This window comes from Borostomias antarcticus (assembly GCF_949987555.1).
Source record: "Borostomias antarcticus genome assembly, chromosome: 2".
Classification (NCBI taxonomy): Eukaryota; Metazoa; Chordata; class Actinopteri; order Stomiiformes; family Stomiidae; genus Borostomias; species Borostomias antarcticus.
Window position 1 is genome coordinate 7,140,785 of NC_140235.1, and position 18,905 is coordinate 7,159,689.

Sequence of the window (18,905 nt, forward strand, 5' to 3'; positions counted from 1 at the left end):
CATCCCGAATATAATTTCCGCTGTGAATTTTCACGTTCCCGCCATCATTGAAGACCACAGCGAGGCGTCGTGTGAACCTGTAAACAGCATATATACTGAAATGCCGGCAAAACCAACTTACTTCTCTCTAAGGATTTTTGTTAAGGGTAGAATAATTTAAACATTTTGAGAAGAACATTGCTCACTGAGAGGTAAGCAGGCATTGTGTTGCAATTCAGTCTACGCTATGTTTTCACCACCAAATGACAACCAAGCAAATGTTAGCTAGCTGATTTTAGGTGGCTAACGTTAGCTAGCTAAGTGTCATTGCTGAGTGTTTAGGCCTGCGCGCTAGGAATGGAAGCTAACTAGGCTAACAACATTAGCTAGCTGCGAACGCGCTGCAGATACAATCCGTATCTTCACTAGCGGCAAGCTAGCTAACATGGGTATCTTAAGTAGTAGGGTGGTGTTACCTAGCTACATATCTACTCGTCTCGTTGCTAGTGTCAATACAATCATTTGCCTACGGTTTAGCTAGCTATCGCTAACGTCCTAGCTTGTGAACCTGCACGGTGGCAGGCAGTAGCTAGTCGTGTAGCTACCGCCACCCGCGTGGGTTGATGGTTGGCCTTGAAGACAGCCAAGCCAGGATCAACGCTATCTAGCGGTCTGTGGACAGCACACCCCCTTGTCACGTACGCTAGGAAACACCTATCTAGCCCCTGTTCTAGACTAACATTAACTTAAGGTAGTCACATGACAACTTTAGCAAGCTAGAACGTTAGCCTGCCGGACTATCTAATTTATATCCCTGCACTTATCTTATGAAGTTACTGTAGTATAGAGCTAGCCATTTCCGTTTGGTTAGTTTGCGTAGGTAGTGTATACCCACGTAGCAAGTAACTGCATGCAAGTTACATTATGCATTGATGAGGATTGCACTTGTTCTTCATTCATGTTTAGGTTGACTTCACTTTGTATTTGTGCTGCTTTGCTTGAGGAAAAGTCACCATGTTACCGTCAGTGGTGACTTCCTTTGCCACTTCCAACAATCGTGTATCTCTTTTAGTCATGCTATATACATTTGTGTAATTTTCAAGGTTAGGTTGGCTATTGAGTCTTTATTTCCAACCACAGGCACAGAGAGCTCTATTCTGACCAAGGAGGTTAGATCCTGTCCCACATGGCGGCCGCAGTGCCCAAGCTCTCCAGCAGTGGTGCGGTTAAAATCCGCTTCAACAGCTTAGACCTGGGGACCACCAGGTGGAAAGAAGGCACTTTTGAGATCCTCGAGAAGGACAACAAAGTCAACCTCTGTATCAGATTCAATAGTGGTGGTCCAACAAGAAATTTCCAGGTATTGTACAGTAGCTTTTCTATCTTCGGCACTTCACATATCACTACATTTTGAAGAGAGCTTTCTAATTTGTGTGTCTATATTGTGTCCTTGCCCTCAGCTCAACGGTAACATAAAGAATGTGGCGTTTAATCAAAACCGACTAATGGTGACTTTGAAGGATTGCAGTATTGTTACGCTTGACAACATCACCCCAACCTTGGGTCAGAAAATGAAGGAGTACCTTGAGAAGATGAAGCAGGGCAAATCAACTGGTAAGGACACATGTAGATGATATCTTGTTGAGAATGGACTGTCTTTATGTAGCACTTTCACTACTAGGGTTAGGAGCTTGATTTTAGTAGGACCCTCCCATACTAACAATGAAATACACTCACTCGCTGGTTCACTTTCAATGTTGTTCTTTTCTCGTAGTTCTAAAGACATCCCAGGGAAGTGCCAGTTTTAGTATTCTCGGGAATCGCTCAGTAAAGAACGAGTCCAGCCCCTCTGGAGAACGACAGGTATGGAATTGCATGAATGATATGTTAACCATTACAATCACCTCCATCAGTAATATGTGCCCTTACAACAAGCTCACGCACAAACTCTGGATTTCTTCTTCTTTCTGTACTGTAATTATTTTATCACGTTTTATGTTATCTTACATGATTATATATTTGTAATACATTCTTATTTTAATGTTCTATTGTGTATAATGTCTTTTTATTATTTAACCCTTTTAACCCTGAAAATACATTTAGAATATTAATTGGATTTTCCTTATACTTATACACTTTCAGCAAGTGTTGGAGTGAAGAATGTTTTATATTTGTTAGATATTTTTTTTATATTATTAAATATTTGTTAGATATTTTTTTAAATGTTGCCGGTGACGTGGTCGTATTAAAAGGGTTAGGCACATTGAGTCTGTGCTTGTCATGAAATGTACTCTATCAAATAAACTTGACTTGACTTGTTGTCAGGGCACTTTGAGACGGCAGAGTGTGGATAGAGAGGAGACCACACCACGCAAACCCCTGGGAAGCCCCAGCAGAGTCACCTCCACCCCTGCCCGTGGTGGACTCTCTGACAGCAGGTATGGACGTCCTCCGCTCACCCTTCCTCAGCCCACAACCCATCCCCAACACCAGTCTTTGGTCCAGCTAACACCCCCAGCAGAGTAACGTCCACTTCTGCCTGCCGTGGGCCTCCCAGTTCACCATTGCTCCACTACACCACACCGCACCCTGCTAACTCTAACCAATGGCACTCCTTGACGAAATGAACATACGACAGAAAACTGTGTGTATGGTCATTTCCATGCAAAGCTCGCCATTGGAGGGGGGCGGAGACTACGCTCAAATCTCAGGTGAAGTCTCAGCTCAGTTTGTTTACACAAGAGAATTGTCACAAGACTGACTGGCATCTAAACATGTATGCAGCCACATATTCAGCACTTAAAAATATGTATCTTATGGCAAAATATTCTATTATTAAGGGCTTGACTGTGTCATATATCCCTAAAATAAAAATGTGAAAGTATTTTCCCATTGTTTGCAATTAACAGGTAAAAATTTTTTGGTGTAAGATTAAGTTTGCTTTCATTTGGAGCCAGTCTACTTGTCAGGCTATGGCTACTGGTGATATAATTACAAGCAATCAAAATCGACGAAATGAAAAGCAATGTGTAGGCTAACGGATTTGCAATGTGTTATTCAGTGACTTATTTAAATATGAGCTTTGACAGTCATCAAATCTTGGTAGAGTAATGCCAGATCAGGCTCTTTAGAAGACCTCCACGTGCCCGCCCTACTGTATACTGATGAAACAGGCTGTTATGGGATGAAATTCAAACAGGTCTAGGCTCTAATTTGAGATTTATTGTCAGAATAAATCCTCAAATTGACAGCTATTCATGTGCAATGGTTTTTATATAGGCTGCTACACAATTAAACAAATCTCTGCCCAGCTTGCACGCTGTCCTTCATTCAGGATGAAACACACGCATGTAAGACGCAAGGGTTTTCCAGGACAGCGGGGATGTTTTCAGGGAGAGTGGCGAGTGGCTGTTGGACTAGAGGTCTGAGAAGTTCCTCTTGGCTGTGTTCGCATCTCCATGTCAAACTGTAGGGGCCAGGTCAGAGTATGTAGGACGATGTGTTGGGGATATTTAAGTGACAAGTGTTTTCAGCCGCGCCACATTATCAATGTCCGATCATTCATATGCTGTGATTGGCGAGATGGCAAGGTTTCATGAATCACATGTGAACTCTGTGGTACAATCATTTCTGAGCTCGGATCTGTGCTGGTTTCTATGTTCGATTGATAAATTAGTTTTTAAATGAGGATCTCACTGTCCTCACCTCATCATTTTGATAGATGGTGAGCCCTATACCCTTCCTTAACCAATCGTCCTTAACCAAGAATCAATGCAAAGAACCAATTCCCCAAACCAACATCCCCTTACATTTTTCCTTCCTATGTGTATCCTGTAAAGTACGATACCCACACCCACACCTTTCCCTCACTCTTGCTTGAACCCCGTCAGGAGTGAGAAGAGGAAGAGACTCCTCAACTCGGACAGTGACCTGGTTGAAGACTACCCCAAGGAAAATGACTCATCCAGGTAGGAGACCCCCCCCCCCCCCACACACACACCTATGTGTGAGTACAGACTGATGGCAAGTCAATTTCTTGTTGTCAATGCAGCAGCCTTTGTAGAATTGATCTGTGACAAATATCATCTTAACATTCTTACCTCAGCAACAATAAAGCAACCTCAGACCCCTCCCGGAAATTTCTGCAGAGCTGTAAAGACAAGCTGAAACAGGCAGAGGAGAATCGAAGCCCAGGTAGGGGTGCTGTTCAACTGGCACATGTATCCAGCAAGATGTTAGACTAGTCGTCTTTTGATTATTTTTTTTTATTTTTTTCCATCAGTTTCCTTAACTCCGGCACCTCTACAAGCAACTTCATTTTATGGTAGCAGATCGGTGACCAAAGACTATAGCCAGAACCACTCGTTTCTGGACAGGTAAGAGCATCTATAGTGGTTTTTGATCCTATGTAGAGGAGGCATCTACTGCGCACTCAAGTAGATTTTAATAAGGTCCTGGAGGTCAAGAACGTAGATCAATAGTATAAAAAAGGGGAGAACTCTCAGGTGCTTGATGTTTAATTCTCACATTTATTATGTGGCTTTCTTTTTTTCCATCCACTCCACAGGCCCACCAGTTCAACCCAGACCCCCTCTGCTAAAAGAAGTCTCATGTTGCCCAATCACACAACCCCCGTTAAGAAAGTGCGTCCTTCTGGGGATTATGGGGGCTGGAACAGGCCCAGACCGTCCACTCTGGCCCAAGCCCAGCCGCCTTTGCAAGGGTAGGGAGATCTCACACAGGGACACTTTGAATTCTAACCATCATAGTTGACTACTTATTAGTAGCTTGGGACAGTCATAACAGTCTAGATTGTTTTTAAATGTGGTTTGCACTTAACCCCCATAAAAACCTTGTATATCGACTACGATGATGGATATGATATTTAATAATGTTTACTAATAACAATTGCTATTATAAACAATGTATTCAGTATACCTTTTCCTTTGTGCAATTCTGCTCATAGTTTAAAATAACATTTGTTCTCCCTTGCTGCAGATTCTCTAACCTGGGAAACACGTGCTACATGAACGCCATTCTGCAGTCTCTCTTTAGCCTGCCATCCTTCTCCAACGACCTGCTGAAGCAGGGGATCCCATGGAAGAAAGTCCCAATGAACGCACTGCTCAGGTAACTGCATCAGTCACCCTCTCCAGGGGATTTTGGCACATGTTTGTGGGGTGCTACCCACACGTGTAGCTGTGTTGCTCATTCCATGAATGCATGATCCTTACAAGTTGTACCTTGTTGTAAAGGTGACTAATCAGGCTTTACAATGATATCAAATACAATAACTATTATTAAAGGGGAGAAATAATCAACCGAAATAACGTTTCTGAACCTTTTTTGAGGAGTGTGTGTGTATGTGTATATCAATGGACAATATAAACTTTCACCCCCTCCCCTCTTCAATGTGTTTGCAGGCGCTTTGCCTTCCTGCTGGCCAAAAAGGACGTTGCCTGTCCTGAGACGAAGAAGGAACTGCTGAGGAGGGTGAAGAGCGCCATCTCCTCCACAGCAGAGCGCTTCTCTGGATACATGCAGAACGTAAGACTCTGCTCCACCCCCCCCCCCCCCCCCCACTCTGCCCCTCCCATTCTGCGGGGGGCTGCCATCCTGTTGGGGGGGGGGGGGGGGGGGGGGGGTCAATGGAACTGGCAGCCACCCTGACGCACACAGAGAGTTTCTCGGTCAAGAGTCAGCACAGTCTCTCAAAACAGAGTATAAGATCTTACATAGCGTAGCAGTCCAAGGCAGGGTCATCAACACGTTCCCTATCTGTATTTACGACCCTGGGACCAGGGTGACCGAATTCCTTGACCGAACAGACAAGATAATATGCAAAGATTTCTGCATCGTTATATATGTAGGTCATGATAGGGCATGCGTCTAAAGGCATGATTTATAATGTCTAGGTCCCCAGGCCCTTTTAGCTTTGGTTGACCAAGGTGTTAACAGTTCATGTCAGGCTTTTAGTAAAGTGGGACCCATAGTGTCACACCTGTGGTAGGCTACTGGAGGACCTGACCCATAAAATATCAGTGGGACCCCCAATCATCTCTCCCATAGTAGACATGGGAAGACCTTTGCCATTACCCATGCCACGGTCCCACACAGTCCCCGAAACATTTGACATGAAGGCCTGAGTGCTGAGCTGGCACCAGTTTTGCTCCTAGATCAGCACACCTACTCCTAAAGAAGCTTTGTGAAAACAGGCCCTGAAGGCTCAGCAGAATTGAGCTCCCCGTTTCTGGTTCTTTGAGTGGACTCATTGACTTCCAGATCCCAGCGTCTCACGTGATCCCCCCCTCCCTCCTCTCTCTAGGACGCCCACGAGTTCCTGAGCCAGTGTCTCGACCAGCTGAAGGAGGACGTGGAGAAGATCAACAAGAGCTGTAAGAGCGAGCCGGCGGCGGCCGCAGTGTGGGAGGAGCCTCAGCAGGCAGCGGCGCGGCCCGGAGAGGAGGCCGACACCTCCCGCATCTACACGTGCCCCGTGGTAGTCAACATGGAGTTTGAGGTGCAGCACACCATCACCTGCAAAGGGTGAGCGCTGACCGATGTCGCAACTGTAAACTATACATTTGAAATTCAAAGTAGTAGTGTATTTACTAAACTGTTCACTTTGTGTATATATATTTTTGGCATTATGTTGTTGGGATCTATAGAACAGCTCTGGGAAGTAACTCTTGGAATGTGTGTGCGTGCGTGTGTGAATCCTCAGAGAAAGGCCTAGTCTTAATTACTTGTAAACACATACTAATGCTGTGCCTCTTGTCTGCAGTTGTGGAGAAGTGGTCACCAAGCGAGAGCAGTTCAACGACCTGTCTATCGACCTCCCACGCCGGAAAAAGACTCTTCCTCTGAGATCCATCCAGGATTCTCTGGACTTATTTTTTAGGGTCAGTGCCCCCCCACAGACCACCATGCGAGGTCAAATCCACCAATCATATCACACCTAGCAATGAAGTGATTTAATTGAATTATTCCCATGTATTTTTCCAGGTGGAGGAAATTGAGTACTCGTGTGAGAAGTGCAGTGGGAAAGCTGCGACAGTGACCCACAAATTCAGCCGCCTGCCGAGGTATACAACACTGTTTTATCACGGAGGCTCCGCCCTCAAAAGGCATTTTAAGGGTTAAAACTCATCTTTGTGCCCCAGATGGCATCCTCTTTTCTTTCGGCAGACTCCCAAAGACTTCTCAATGACTCCCGATGACGGAGTCCCATCTTTATCTAACACACACTTGGCTAATGTGATGAGAAGGTGACACGCCTCCTATGTCCTTGTTCACTACCCATCCAGAGTGCTGATCCTCCATCTGAAGCGCTACAGCTTCAACGCCCAGCTGTCTCTGAACAGCAAGCTGGGCCAGCAGGTGCTGATCCCCCGGTACCTCACCCTGCAGGCGCACTGCGCCGAATTCACGCGGCCCCCCCTGACCTTGGGCTGGAGCGCCCACACCGCCATGTAAGACCCTCGCCAACAAACGCAGGGGGCAGCGCAGACGTTTACATGACTATCATCAGCCCAACGTGCACTTGGTACCATTACGCATAACAAGGGTTCATACCAATATCAAATAAATTTCCTTTACTGTATGGGTTTATAGTGATTAAGCCAATTCTAACCATGCACTGAATTTAAGTTAACTTTCTAAAAATAAATGTAAAAAAATAAATAAATCTCAATGTGGCAAAAGACGCCTGTGGTGTGCTTTACCTGGTTCAGAACAATGAGTTCAAAAAATAGCTTGGTCTGGACTCAAAGCTGATGATCTTGGAATGTGAGAGGGGAGGATGTGTGTTCATTTCTAAGCCCTTTGATCAAGTCTTAAGGCTGTCTGGAATGTTCTGATAGATTTTAGCGGAACAATATTGGAGTGGCTTTGTAGTGCATATATCTATGAAACTACACTTTCTTGCAAGAGATATTGCACTGATTGGCGGGAAGTTGAATATCCGAAAAATCAAGTGGAGTTGGTTGTAAACTTGTCAACCTCTCTGGTGTTTTGCAAGTCGTGTAGTGTTCCGTGGCATGAATTGTAAATAAATATTGAATGATATGTTCAATTTTTAATGTTCACAGATGTTTGATCTAACCTAATTTTGTCTCTTAGGTCACGAACACTGAAGGCCTCCCAGTTAGTGAATTCCTCGTCCTCCCTTCTCAGGTACCCTATAATGATTAACCCTATAATTTCAGAGCACCGTATTAACCCTATAATATCTGAGCACAGCGTTAACCCTATAATGTCTGAGCACAGCGTTAACCCTATAATGTCTGAGCACAGCGTTAACCCTATAATGTCTGAGCACGGCATTAACCCTTTCAGTACAGCAAGTACAGTGCCAACATTACCAATATTAATTGGATTTTCCCTATATTACTGGAAAGCGCCAAAGGACTGCTCGTTTTTGACAACCTGGACCTTATTTACGACATATTATAAGAAGTTTGACTTACCGAGATCACTTTTGTGTAGTTCGGAGGCCTGTAGAAGAAATTTAAAATCCAGCGCGAGCCAGTATATCCATGTAATGGCGGTGATCGGGGCAACGAGAATGCAGTTTCTCAAAATCTATTTTCGACCGCAAAACGGTTGTTTTCATCAATCAGATTGGATGAATCGACAGTTGAGATTCCTCAAAGCGAGGCATTGTTGTGGTTTTCAAATATGGGGTCTTTAGCCTCTGTAATATGATCTTTACACGCCTTTCCCCACAGGCCAGCGCGCAGACTGGCTATTCTCCGGCTACACTCGCGGCTCAAAACGATATGGACGTCCGTCATATTCTAATTCATTTTCTAGATCCTCTAAATCTGACAAATATTCAGCCATATCGCACACAATATTCTAGGCACCAACAATCCGATCGTAGCGCAGAGAATGTGAGCCGCGAGTGTAGCCGGAGAATAGCCAGTCTGCGCGCTGGCCTGTGCGCATGCGTGCTGGAGCAAGTGGGGAAAGGCGTGTAAAGATCATATTACAGAGGCTTAAGACCCCGTATTTGAAAACCACAACAATGCCTCGCTTTGAGGAATCTCAACTGTCGATTCATCCAATCTGATTGAGGAAAACAACCGTTTAGCGGCCGAAAATAGATTTTGAGAAACTGCATTCTCGTTGCCCCGATCACCGCCATTACATGGATATACTGGCTCGCGCTGGATTTTAAATTTCTTCTACAGGCCTCCGAACTACACAAAAGTGATCTCGGTGAGTCAAACTTCTTAAAATATGTCGTAAATAAGGTCCAGGTTGTCAAAAACGAGCATTGTCCTTTAAGGTTGGAATTTGTTTTTTTTGTTTTTTTTTTGCCAGCAAGACCGTCATAATCAAAGGGTTAAGATATGAAGTGTGGGACATTTTATTTCATTCATTTGTCCATCAGGCTGTATCCCAGTGACTCATTGTGTTGTGTGTCAGTGTCCCCAGGCGAGGCTGTGTGAAGGCGGGCAGCTCCAGCAGCACCCTGGTGGACTCTGACGGCGAGGAGGAGCTGACCAGGAAGGTGTTCAGCCGCAAGCCGGACGATGACCGGGCAGACGAGGTGGGTGTCAAGAGAAAGACATGGAACAAGAAAACACACATGTTCAGGACTTTGTTAAAGGAGTAGTAAAGGGAAAATGCATGTTTAGCCCTGTTTTAAGGTTACTTATGATCATATACAATGGTTCAGATCAAAACGTTGACAAAACTAGCACTTTTGAGAAAGTCTGATCTGAACCATTGTATATGATCATAAGTAACCTTAAAACGGGGCTAAACATGCATTTTCCCTTTACTACTCCTTTAAGAATTTAGGTCATTGATAACACGACAGAAGAAAAGCACTAAAAAAAAAAAAAATCTCTTTTTTTTTTCAATGCAACCCAGCATTGAAGGATATTTGTACAATTAATACTCTCTGAAAGTGTGTTAGTAGTGACATGGGGCCATGCCACTTTGTTACTTTACTCATGCCTCCATGTTTTGGTGGTTCAACATTTTTAACATTTATCTTGCATTTCTAATCTACATCTACTGATCCATCCAAACCTTGATCATATGTTTACATTTGTTAGCAAGAATGTACAAGAGCAACCTTTTTACATATCGATTTGGACTTGCTTTGATGTAAATGGTGATTTTCAGAGAGGATGCTAGTGGCCCCATTAACCTCCACTAGCATTGCTAATATCTATATTTTTGCTGCCCGGTTTTGCGCTCACTGACTTCACTCTACAATGCGGTGCCACATGTAAATAGGCTAAACATGGTCTGTCACATCACTATGTCCTCATCCATCTATGATGGCTGTCAGTCATTGTGAAGGGACGATGCCTTCGTCCGACTCCTATAGCCCAACCCTAATCCGCAGTGGTCTGGATGACCGGAAAAGCAGCCTAATGTTGAACTACTTCTCGAACTGTCCAGTAAATAACACGGTGTACATCATGCGTTTATAGATTCAGCGGGGCGTCAGCGACCCAGCAGACTTCAACGGGATCAACGATGACGAGATGCTGGCCGCGGTGCTGGAGATGAGTCGCCATGACGCCGGCCTCTCGCCGCCGCCCCCGGACGACGGGCGTTCCAGCAGCCCGGACACCGGCTTCGGGGACACCGACGCTCAGGAGCTGACCTATCACACGGAGCTTCTGGACGCAGACAACAAACCATCCGCAGGTAAACACAGCCCCACACAGGGGCGAGGGGATGTGGAGACAAAACACGTTAGGAAAGCATGTATGCTTGTTACATTCTTCTAGTTTGAATTGATTTATCACCAATCAAGTAAAGTAGTGATTGTATTTGTTACTTCCAGAAGATTTTAGTTGACTAACAAATCGTGACTAACAAATAGAAAAGGGTTGATGGCAAGTTCATGAGTTCAGTATGGTAAGATTTAGGTCAGTGTTTTTTCAGTATTTAACTTCTTTTTTTGGGGGGTTATTTCTAATGGTTTAATAGAATTTTGTCTACAAGTGGATATAAACTAGGGCAGTGTCTTTCTACAATGCTCACATAATACCACTGAATAGACTGGTACACAAAGTGGACAAGATGGAAAGGAGTAGTAGTAAAGGCGCTATTGGGTAGGGCTGTCCTGAATACCATTTTATAGGCTTCAAATACTCTTTGGTGGAAACAAACGAATATCGAATACTATTCATTCTCAACCCCTAGGTGGCAGCGTCGCATAGTCTATTTACCAGTGACACGCTGAGCAATGCTAGCAAGCTAGTATGCTGGGTTAGGGCTGTCAATTTAAGAAGCATTTTCGCTTCTTTCGTGTGTGGCAGCGTGTGTGGCAGCGTGTGTGGCAGCACAAGAGAGGAGACGGAGGCAAAATCTGTCTTAAGTTGACGGCCCTAACCAGAGACCTGCATAGAGTGTTTTGAGGGAGAAAACACAAGCATGAAATCCGCTTCTGTTCAGTTGCACTTTAGCGAATCACTGTAACGTTATGATTCACTGTGTGATGCTATGACATTGGTATCAGCTTGGCGTATCGGGACAACAACAACAAAAAGCTGGTTCAGGTTGATGATGCCCAGTCGTATGTCCTCTAGACGTGCTGGACTCCCTGGACCTGACCATGGACGAGAACAAGGAGAACCAGACCCCCGAGGGAGTTCAGGGAGAACTGGACTGGGTTCAGCAGTACAGCCTGGATCAGGAGAGGGAGGAGCAGGAGTTACAGCAGGCCCTGGCCCAGAGCCTCCAGGAGCACGTAAGACTCTCCTCCATTGGCGTTTTGCATCGTAGGGCCATTAGTACCAGGGGTACTCGACTTGAATTGCACACATTTCCTAGCTGGCAGAGGCCAGAGATTTCATTCTGGATTTTGAATCCTGAAGCCGTGACTCAGGGAGATCATGCTGATTTGGAGGGAAGGGGGGTGGTCTTGAATGGATCAGGTCCAGGTATTGAGGATTCCTGGTGTAGAAACTTTATAAAGTGCAAATTTACATGTTTCTGTTGGTTCAAAAAGGTCTTATTACATATTTTCAATAAGTATCACTTGATAATATACCATCTTGTCTTGATATACCATCTCTTCTTGATATGTGTTACTTGTGCTACACAGGAAGCCCAGGAGATGAGGGAGGATGACGACCTCAAGAGAGCCACTGAGCTCAGCCTGCAAGGTACGACATACTGTACTAGTTAGCTGCTATCAAACCCCACATTTCTGATGTTCACCTTCACTGAAGCACAGATGTCATTAAAGGTGCAGTACGCGGTTTGGTACTGCACCTTTAATCAGCATACATTATAATACATTCCAACAGCAATCGATAAAGTGCTCTGACGTGAAATCCGTAATCTGTGGGAGTCGCAGGACTGTAATAAGTGTATCCAGTCATGTTGAGTTGCCAACAAGAAATGATTGGATGGCTTACCTGCCCATCAACCTACCCACCTACCTGCCTAGCGAGTGTCTTTTGTTTCCCCCCGTTTTGGTTGGAGGCCTAAAGGGAGGTGTGGAGATTTTGTCCGTTGCATTTTTCAAACTCTTAATTAAATTTAAAAAGTAACAGGAAATCACAAACTGCATACGGAACCTTTAACCCTTCACTTGCTTTACCCTCACTTTTCATAGCAAGATGAGTTGGTTTTGTACCAATTATTGTATTTCTTTCCAGTGTGATTAAATCCCTGTCTTGTTCCCTGACCTCTCAGAGTTCAACAACTACTCTTTGCCGGAGCTGCTGTGCTCTGACGAGGATTCTGGGAACGAGGACATGCTGGACATGGAGTACAGCGAGGTTGAAGCAGAGAACCTGAAGAGGAACGCAGAGGTATAGAGCCCCAACTCTCCTCACAGCAACCTGGAGCATTTACTACAGCAGTTACCACCAAAAACTAGTCCTTGTCAGTTATCAATTATGGTCCCAGAGAGATCGAGGTGTGCAGGTTTTTTTGTTTTACAGTCCAGCACCAACAGAGGGCCAACTGATTCAGTTGTTCATGGGTTCACTTATTTAAAATTAAACACACTGAAGCAGGTGTGAGTACCTGGCTGGAAAACATGTCTGCACACCCTGTTGATCTATGGGACGGTCCATTCACATTCAACTGCCAAGAAAACAAAATCAATGGAACTGATTTGACAGAAGGGCTTCGTTGTGAATGGGTGCTTCTGGTTGCGGTCACTGAATGGAGCCAACTAGCCAGCATGGGTTTATGAAACTCTCCGTTCTCATCTACAGAGTGGAGACCTGGCCAATTCTTTTCGACTCATCAGTGTGGTCAGTCATATTGGGAGCAGCTCGTCTTCCGGTAAGCATAACACGGAATATACACAGTGTAGGTTCGTAGAGATCTAACGGTGTGAAACTTTTATATCACGATTATAGTGACCAAAATTATCACGGTTATCAGTATTATAGCGGTATTGTAAAATCTGCAGAAATTTTTCTAAAACTACCGATACACATGCTGAAATAATTTCACCGAGTTTTATATTAAAAACCACAAATAAAATTAGCAGCACTGCACTTTTTTTTGGGGCATAAACACTAAAATAATGTGTCTTTGAGACTGTAGCTAGGTTTGGCTGATGCTGGACAGTATTTACATTGAGTTTTTCAAAAGCGGGGCAATCAAACACGGTTTTAATGATGATAATTTTAGCACGATAAATGTAATCAAATTTAATCACGGTTTATCATTATACCGGTTATCGTTACATCCCTATAAGTTCGTTAACTGGCGGCCACCTCAATTTGGTGTGAAGACCATGTCGGCGTTGGAGCTGAATCAGAGATGTTGGATGCAAACATGGCTGCCCATTCACCTCCAGTCATTTTTTTACCCCCCGTCTCGCTCAGGAATGCTCAATTCTCCAGGGTAAAAATAAGCAGGGGAACTCCGCCGATTTGGGCTCCATCGTCAATGGTGGGGGGGGAGGGACAATCGGTTTTGACTTGCATAAAGCTCTCGATCTAACGATTGCAGTAGGGCTGCCCCCTGAAAGTCGACGAGTTGAATCATCAGTCGACTGAGAGCAGTCTTTTTTCCCCCTCTAGTGTCAAGATGCGCTGGTGGGCTAAGATCACTCATCTGCCTTGTGATTTATATGGGACAGACCAATCATTCGTTTTCGACCGAGGTTATTACCGCTATTAGCCATTTGTTGTGGCTCAGGGCGGGGGGGCTGTGGCTCGGTGGTAGAGCGGGTCGTCCGATGATCGTAGGGTCAGCAGTTCGCATCCCACATCCTCCTGTCCATATGTCAAACTGTCCTTTTGCAAAACACTGAACCCCAAATTGCTCCCAATGAGCAGGCTAGCACCTTGCATGGCAGCTGCCGCCATCGGTGTGTGTGAATGGGTGAATGAGACGCCATGGTAAAGCGCTTTGGATAAAAGTGCTATATAAATACAGTCCATTTACCATGTGTGCAGTAAAAGGAGACTTACACTGATACAGTGGAGGGAAGAAGGCAGGCACCCCCTCTGCTCTGCTGTAGTCTAGCCTACTATGTTCCAGCAATCTAGCGCATTTCCCAAACGGAATATCACAACAGAAAACTGCTTTCCTAAATCAGTCATGTATTAACTATCTGCTGGATTTCTTTCCCCATAGATTAAGCTCTAACGTCCGCGAAAATGCTTTAGTGACAGCCAAAACATTTCCTTGTTTACTGCTACCCAACGCATGAGCATATTCGCGCACGCTTTGAAATGTGCAGTTGAGGAGACTATTGTCAAATTGCCCAACAGCAGGCTATAGGAAACACTGCATAAAACATGGGGGCATCTGAAGTACATGGACAATGTGGGCTAGATGATTCATGTTTAGCAATAAAAATAGGCGTCTTTTATTGTGCTGCCTGCGAGTTTGAGTTTAAAGTTTGACAGCTGTCCCGACTCCCGCGGTCTCACCTAATTTTATAAAGGAAAAAAAAAGGAGGAACGAATCGTCAAATCTCTGGTTTGAACAGGCAAATCTGTATAATAAATGGAATCCAATAAATGTATCCCGTCATCTTCCTCCATCCCTTCTCCTCAGGTCATTACATAAGCGACGTGTACGACATGAGGAAGCAGTCATGGTTGACCTACAACGACCTGGACGTGTCCCGCACTCTGGAGTCCACTGTGCAGAGGGACAGGGATCGCAGCGGCTACATCTTCTTCTACATGCACAAGTGAGTTCACCTGGGATTAGGGTTGCAAATTAAGGAATTTAATTAATAGATAACTGTTAACCTTAACAAACAATAGTTGATTAATTGATAAGAATGTCCCGTGCTGGACTGCGCTTTGCTCGCTTCATTTTTGTCTTCCGCTGTGTCGTTTAAATTTCTTGCCATCCCAATTAGCCTTCACTACATGGTGTGGTGCCCTCATGTGCAGTCAGACCTTAAATCATGATTACATTTCTCGTAAACTCCCATTGATAATGTTCGTTCCCCAAAAAAAGTTCTGTTCCATTAACAAACAATTAATCGAATAAACAAATCTTACTCAAGTAAATTCTTATTGGCAATTAATCAATAGTCGATTAACTTAACATCCCTACCTGGGATGTCTTCAAAAGATCTTCCTTGGTTCAAGGAATGTATTTGATCCTTGGTTCAGTAAACGGGAGTAGGATGGTTCCAAGCTTGGGGCATGTCATAGTATGGAGCTCACTAGAGCTGGCTTTCACATTGGTGTGTATTGATTGCTAATAGTCCTGTGTGTGTGACCCATGTGAGCTTTACTAACTTCATATTCATGTGCATGCATGGGGGTGCAGCACGTGTTTGAGCTATTGTGAACTTGTATCCCTTCCCTCAGGGATGTGTTTGAGGAGCTGTCTGAGCTGGAGAGGGCCGGGGGGAGCCTGTCTGAAGCAGGGAGGAGCGTCCTGCAGCCCCTCTAGAGACCGCAGGACGCTGGACACATCAAACACTCCTGGGTCCTGATGGACCGAGCGCTCAACGACTCCTCTGAATGACTCTGTTTGAGTCGGGGGTAAAAGAGAGAAGTCCGCTCCCGTACTACTGATCACCGTCCATAATGGCCCTCTTCCCCTTTTCTAGAACAATAAAAAACCAGTATCTTCTGTTACGGACATGTTGAAACTTCACCAGAGACAGTCATTGTGGGGTGGGGGGGGGGGGGTTGTTTGTATATAATTCAGTCGTGGCTTCTGGGGCTCAACCTTTTCTTTGATTTGTTTAACAACTCCTTGTAAGAGTCCTCGGGATTCTCCTATACTGTTATGTATTCTCAGAACTTTATAGAGAGTGTTAGATGCTGGTGCTCCTTGGATTGTATGGTTTTCTGAAATTTTGTTTCCCATATAATCTAATAGAGATCTATTCTTCTATGTGTTTGAGTACAATCTAACTTGGCTAGGAGGGTCTATTTTTGCTTCTATATGCAGCAGACAAGTGGTGCAATATTTATTCTATGGCATAGATTTGCCAGTTTTGCTTATGTGTTTCAAGTCTGCTCTATAGGGTTGAATGGGGTGTTTTACAGTTTCTATGCTTTACTTACGGACTATGAGTTTGTTTTATTCATGTTTTATAAATCTGAATATAAAAGTAAACAAGCTAATATGAATACGGTAAATTGTCTTTTATATGTTCACACTCCTAGGGGTTCGTTCTCTAGTGCCTCCCAGGAAAGAACCAATAGATTTTATTTCTACAGAGCTTTACTGTGAAAGTTGCACAACAACTTTTAGATTCTTCAAACCTTTGAAAACGATGCAGAAATCTGTTCCAAATGTGAAAGCTAGGGATAGGTTTTGCCTGTATTAAGGCCAACAGATTTTACTATTTATTTTTGCGAAGGTGTTTTCCCATCTAAAGGCCAGTATTCAGAACTTTTAAACTTCCCTTTGCTAACAATCTGATAGGCTAGCTTGTTTGAGTCTGTGTAGTGAGTAAGGATATTGGGGCTGTTTCAGGAAGGTGCAACTAACTTTCTGCAGTTAGAAAAAAATTATCTTGCAAGAAAGAATCTAACTCAATGAGACTTTATAAATAATTTATAAATTACATACGCATAAAACCTTTCTGAACGTTTTTGTTATAACTGTCAGGAATCTCATCCCTGAATCTAGCAGAGAAATAAGTCATGTGAGCTGACATGATCTGTAATATATCAAAGCATGCAAAACCGTGATCATCCTTCTGTCTGGGCAGTCCTTGAAGTTGCACCTTCCTGAAAATGCCCCAGTTAAAAAGAACCTGTCTGTGATGCAAAGTGGAGTAGTAGAGTGGACAGTACTTACTCAGCGTCCCAATATTTGACTTAATAAAGCGCATTTTAAATAAAATATTACTGAAAAATGTATTTTGTTTTAATTTGTCACAAATGTCAAGTTGCAAAAAAAAGTAAAAGTATTATGAACAGTAGTGTTAAGTTGATTGTGGAAACGCTGTAGTTATCCTTTCATTCGTCTAGAGGCAACTATGTATGTGACGTGGTCCACAATCGTCGCCTTTGGAAAACAATGTCCTCGTTAAAATCCAGTCATTGAGGTAGTTTGGTGGTCACCTGTCTTGGGTGCCTTTCTTGGTCAGAGGTTCCAGATATCTGCCGGTGAGTCTGTTGAACTCGCTCAAAATGTAGCTTTCCTTCTGCAGCATCTATCAGTAAACATAAGGCTGTTAAGTTGGTTGGTTTTCAATTCCTTGAATGCTGAGAATTTGCTAAATCTGATTCAAAACCAGATGCAGTCCTATGCTCCCATCGTGTTCATTGCACTTGACTAGTGTTATCCTTACCTCTGTCCACTCCTCCTCGGTTTCATGTCTATAGCCCAGCAAGTGGCAGATCCCATGAGCAGTGACCACCTGGGAAACGGGGTAGAAAATGTAGGCTATTTGTAGCATACTGTTCCTGGGAGATGCTGTCAAACGTTTGGACCTTGAAGAGTCATAAAACATGACAAATGCATCATGATGCTCAAGGATTTCACTAATGTTGACCGATGGATGTGATACTAGCATTTACTCACTGTGAGAACTTCATGAATATCCTGAGATTCCTCCTGGCACTGTTTCATCAAGTACTCAACCCCCAAGAAAATGTCCCCAAGGTTCAGCTCGTCTCTGTGAAGAGGACAGGGCAGCTTCCCGGGTCTCAGGTCCTTCAATCAAAAACAGGCAGTGGGCACTGAAAACATGGCCCCATAGATGCTTTACAGCAAAAAGGAACCGATTGAAACGGCTTTCCCAAGTGGCATCTAACACCAAACCCACGTGTAATACGGCGTATGAAACATTAAGTTTACCTACCTCGTAGAAAGGAAATGAGAGGACATCTGTAGGCATATTCTTTTTCCTATAAATGTTATTAATGCGTTGAATCTTGCGGTTGTCCACACAAATGATACCCATGTCAAATTTTTGAATACCTAGTATGTGTCTCAAAGTGTCTACATCTTTACGTAGTCTAGCACGTCGCAGCGGAACGACCTTCTGCAGATTCCGAAGAACTACACCCATTATAAAAGTGAAAATCACAAGAATAAATTTCAGGGAAAAGGGTGAATTTCAAGTAGCTAACCAGCGCGCGACTGCTCTTTCGTTTCATTCAAGTCAAGGTGACTCCGTCAGTAACGTACGTTATACAGTTCTCATTTCGATGTGAAAGACTGAAAAGTTGTTGCTCATACCAGTTGCTTTATTTGGGTGTAGATCTAAAAATGCCCCTGACAATTATTGTTCGATTGTAAAGGGTAGCTATCGGCAAACTAGCGAGGGAACTACCAGACCAGAGTTCGCGTGGAACCTTCCTGTTTCGGTGTTTGTCAAAGTCGGGAAACAGAATCAGAAGGACCGGAACCGGAAGCCTTATCTTTTGAAATGCAAGATAGCTAACGTTAAATTAGCAAAGTGGTACTCATAATAACCAAAGTAAGTAATAATTCTATTTGTCAACTTTACTTTCGATAGGAATATCATGTTGATGCAGCTGCAT

The 18,905-nt window shown here is 43.9% G+C and overlaps 3 protein-coding genes across 4 annotated transcripts in view; 2 read left to right on the top strand and 1 right to left on the bottom strand.

Moving 5' to 3' along the window:
- The first annotated feature begins 57 nt into the window (after positions 1 to 57).
- Positions 58 to 16,013, top strand: usp37 (ubiquitin specific peptidase 37). Its single transcript, XM_084458082.1, has 24 exons — positions 58 to 191; positions 1,120 to 1,339; positions 1,440 to 1,593; positions 1,754 to 1,842; positions 2,305 to 2,417; positions 3,870 to 3,947; positions 4,085 to 4,173; positions 4,262 to 4,355; positions 4,547 to 4,702; positions 4,978 to 5,109; positions 5,403 to 5,526; positions 6,305 to 6,525; positions 6,764 to 6,881; positions 6,985 to 7,064; positions 7,287 to 7,451; positions 8,101 to 8,154; positions 9,412 to 9,535; positions 10,434 to 10,653; positions 11,541 to 11,701; positions 12,059 to 12,119; positions 12,655 to 12,773; positions 13,185 to 13,254; positions 14,989 to 15,127; positions 15,762 to 16,013. The coding sequence occupies exons 2-24, from the start codon at positions 1,166 to 1,168 to the stop codon at positions 15,844 to 15,846; spliced, it is 2,820 nt and encodes a 939-aa protein (XP_084314208.1). The 5' UTR covers positions 58 to 191; positions 1,120 to 1,165; the 3' UTR covers positions 15,847 to 16,013.
- A 1,411-nt stretch (positions 16,014 to 17,424) lies between these two features.
- ybey (ybeY metalloendoribonuclease) lies at positions 17,425 to 18,563 on the bottom strand. The gene is made up of 4 exons (XM_084458058.1): positions 18,221 to 18,563; positions 17,941 to 18,072; positions 17,708 to 17,776; positions 17,425 to 17,569 (listed from the first exon to the last, which is right to left on the bottom strand). The coding sequence occupies exons 1-4, from the start codon at positions 18,428 to 18,430 to the stop codon at positions 17,474 to 17,476; spliced, it is 507 nt and encodes a 168-aa protein (XP_084314184.1). The 5' UTR covers positions 18,431 to 18,563; the 3' UTR covers positions 17,425 to 17,473.
- Positions 18,564 to 18,764: 201 nt separating this feature from the next.
- mcm3ap (minichromosome maintenance complex component 3 associated protein) overlaps positions 18,765 to 18,905 on the top strand; it is a 29,897-nt gene continuing 29,756 nt past the window's right edge. For both annotated transcript variants that reach the window (XM_084457874.1, XM_084457875.1), the window contains exon 1: positions 18,765 to 18,841. The gene's annotated coding sequence lies outside the window, so the exon portion shown is untranslated. The remainder of the gene's footprint in view (positions 18,842 to 18,905) is intronic.

Coding starts and splice junctions, on each gene's coding strand:
- usp37 (XM_084458082.1), top strand. CDS start 1,166: ATGGCGGCCGCAGTGCCCAAGCTCTCCAGCAGTGGTGCGGTTAAAATC. Junction 2,418..3,869: donor GGTGGACTCTCTGACAGCAG/GTATGGACGTCC, acceptor GAACCCCGTCAG/GAGTGAGAAGAGGAAGAGAC. Junction 5,527..6,304: donor TCTCTGGATACATGCAGAAC/GTAAGACTCTGC, acceptor TCCTCTCTCTAG/GACGCCCACGAGTTCCTGAG.
- ybey (XM_084458058.1), bottom strand. CDS start 18,430: ATGGGTGTAGTTCTTCGGAATCTGCAGAAGGTCGTTCCGCTGCGACGT. Junction 17,777..17,940: donor ATATTCATGAAGTTCTCACA/GTGAGTAAATGC, acceptor CCCGTTTCCCAG/GTGGTCACTGCTCATGGGAT. Junction 17,570..17,707: donor CCGAGGAGGAGTGGACAGAG/GTAAGGATAACA, acceptor GTTTACTGATAG/ATGCTGCAGAAGGAAAGCTA.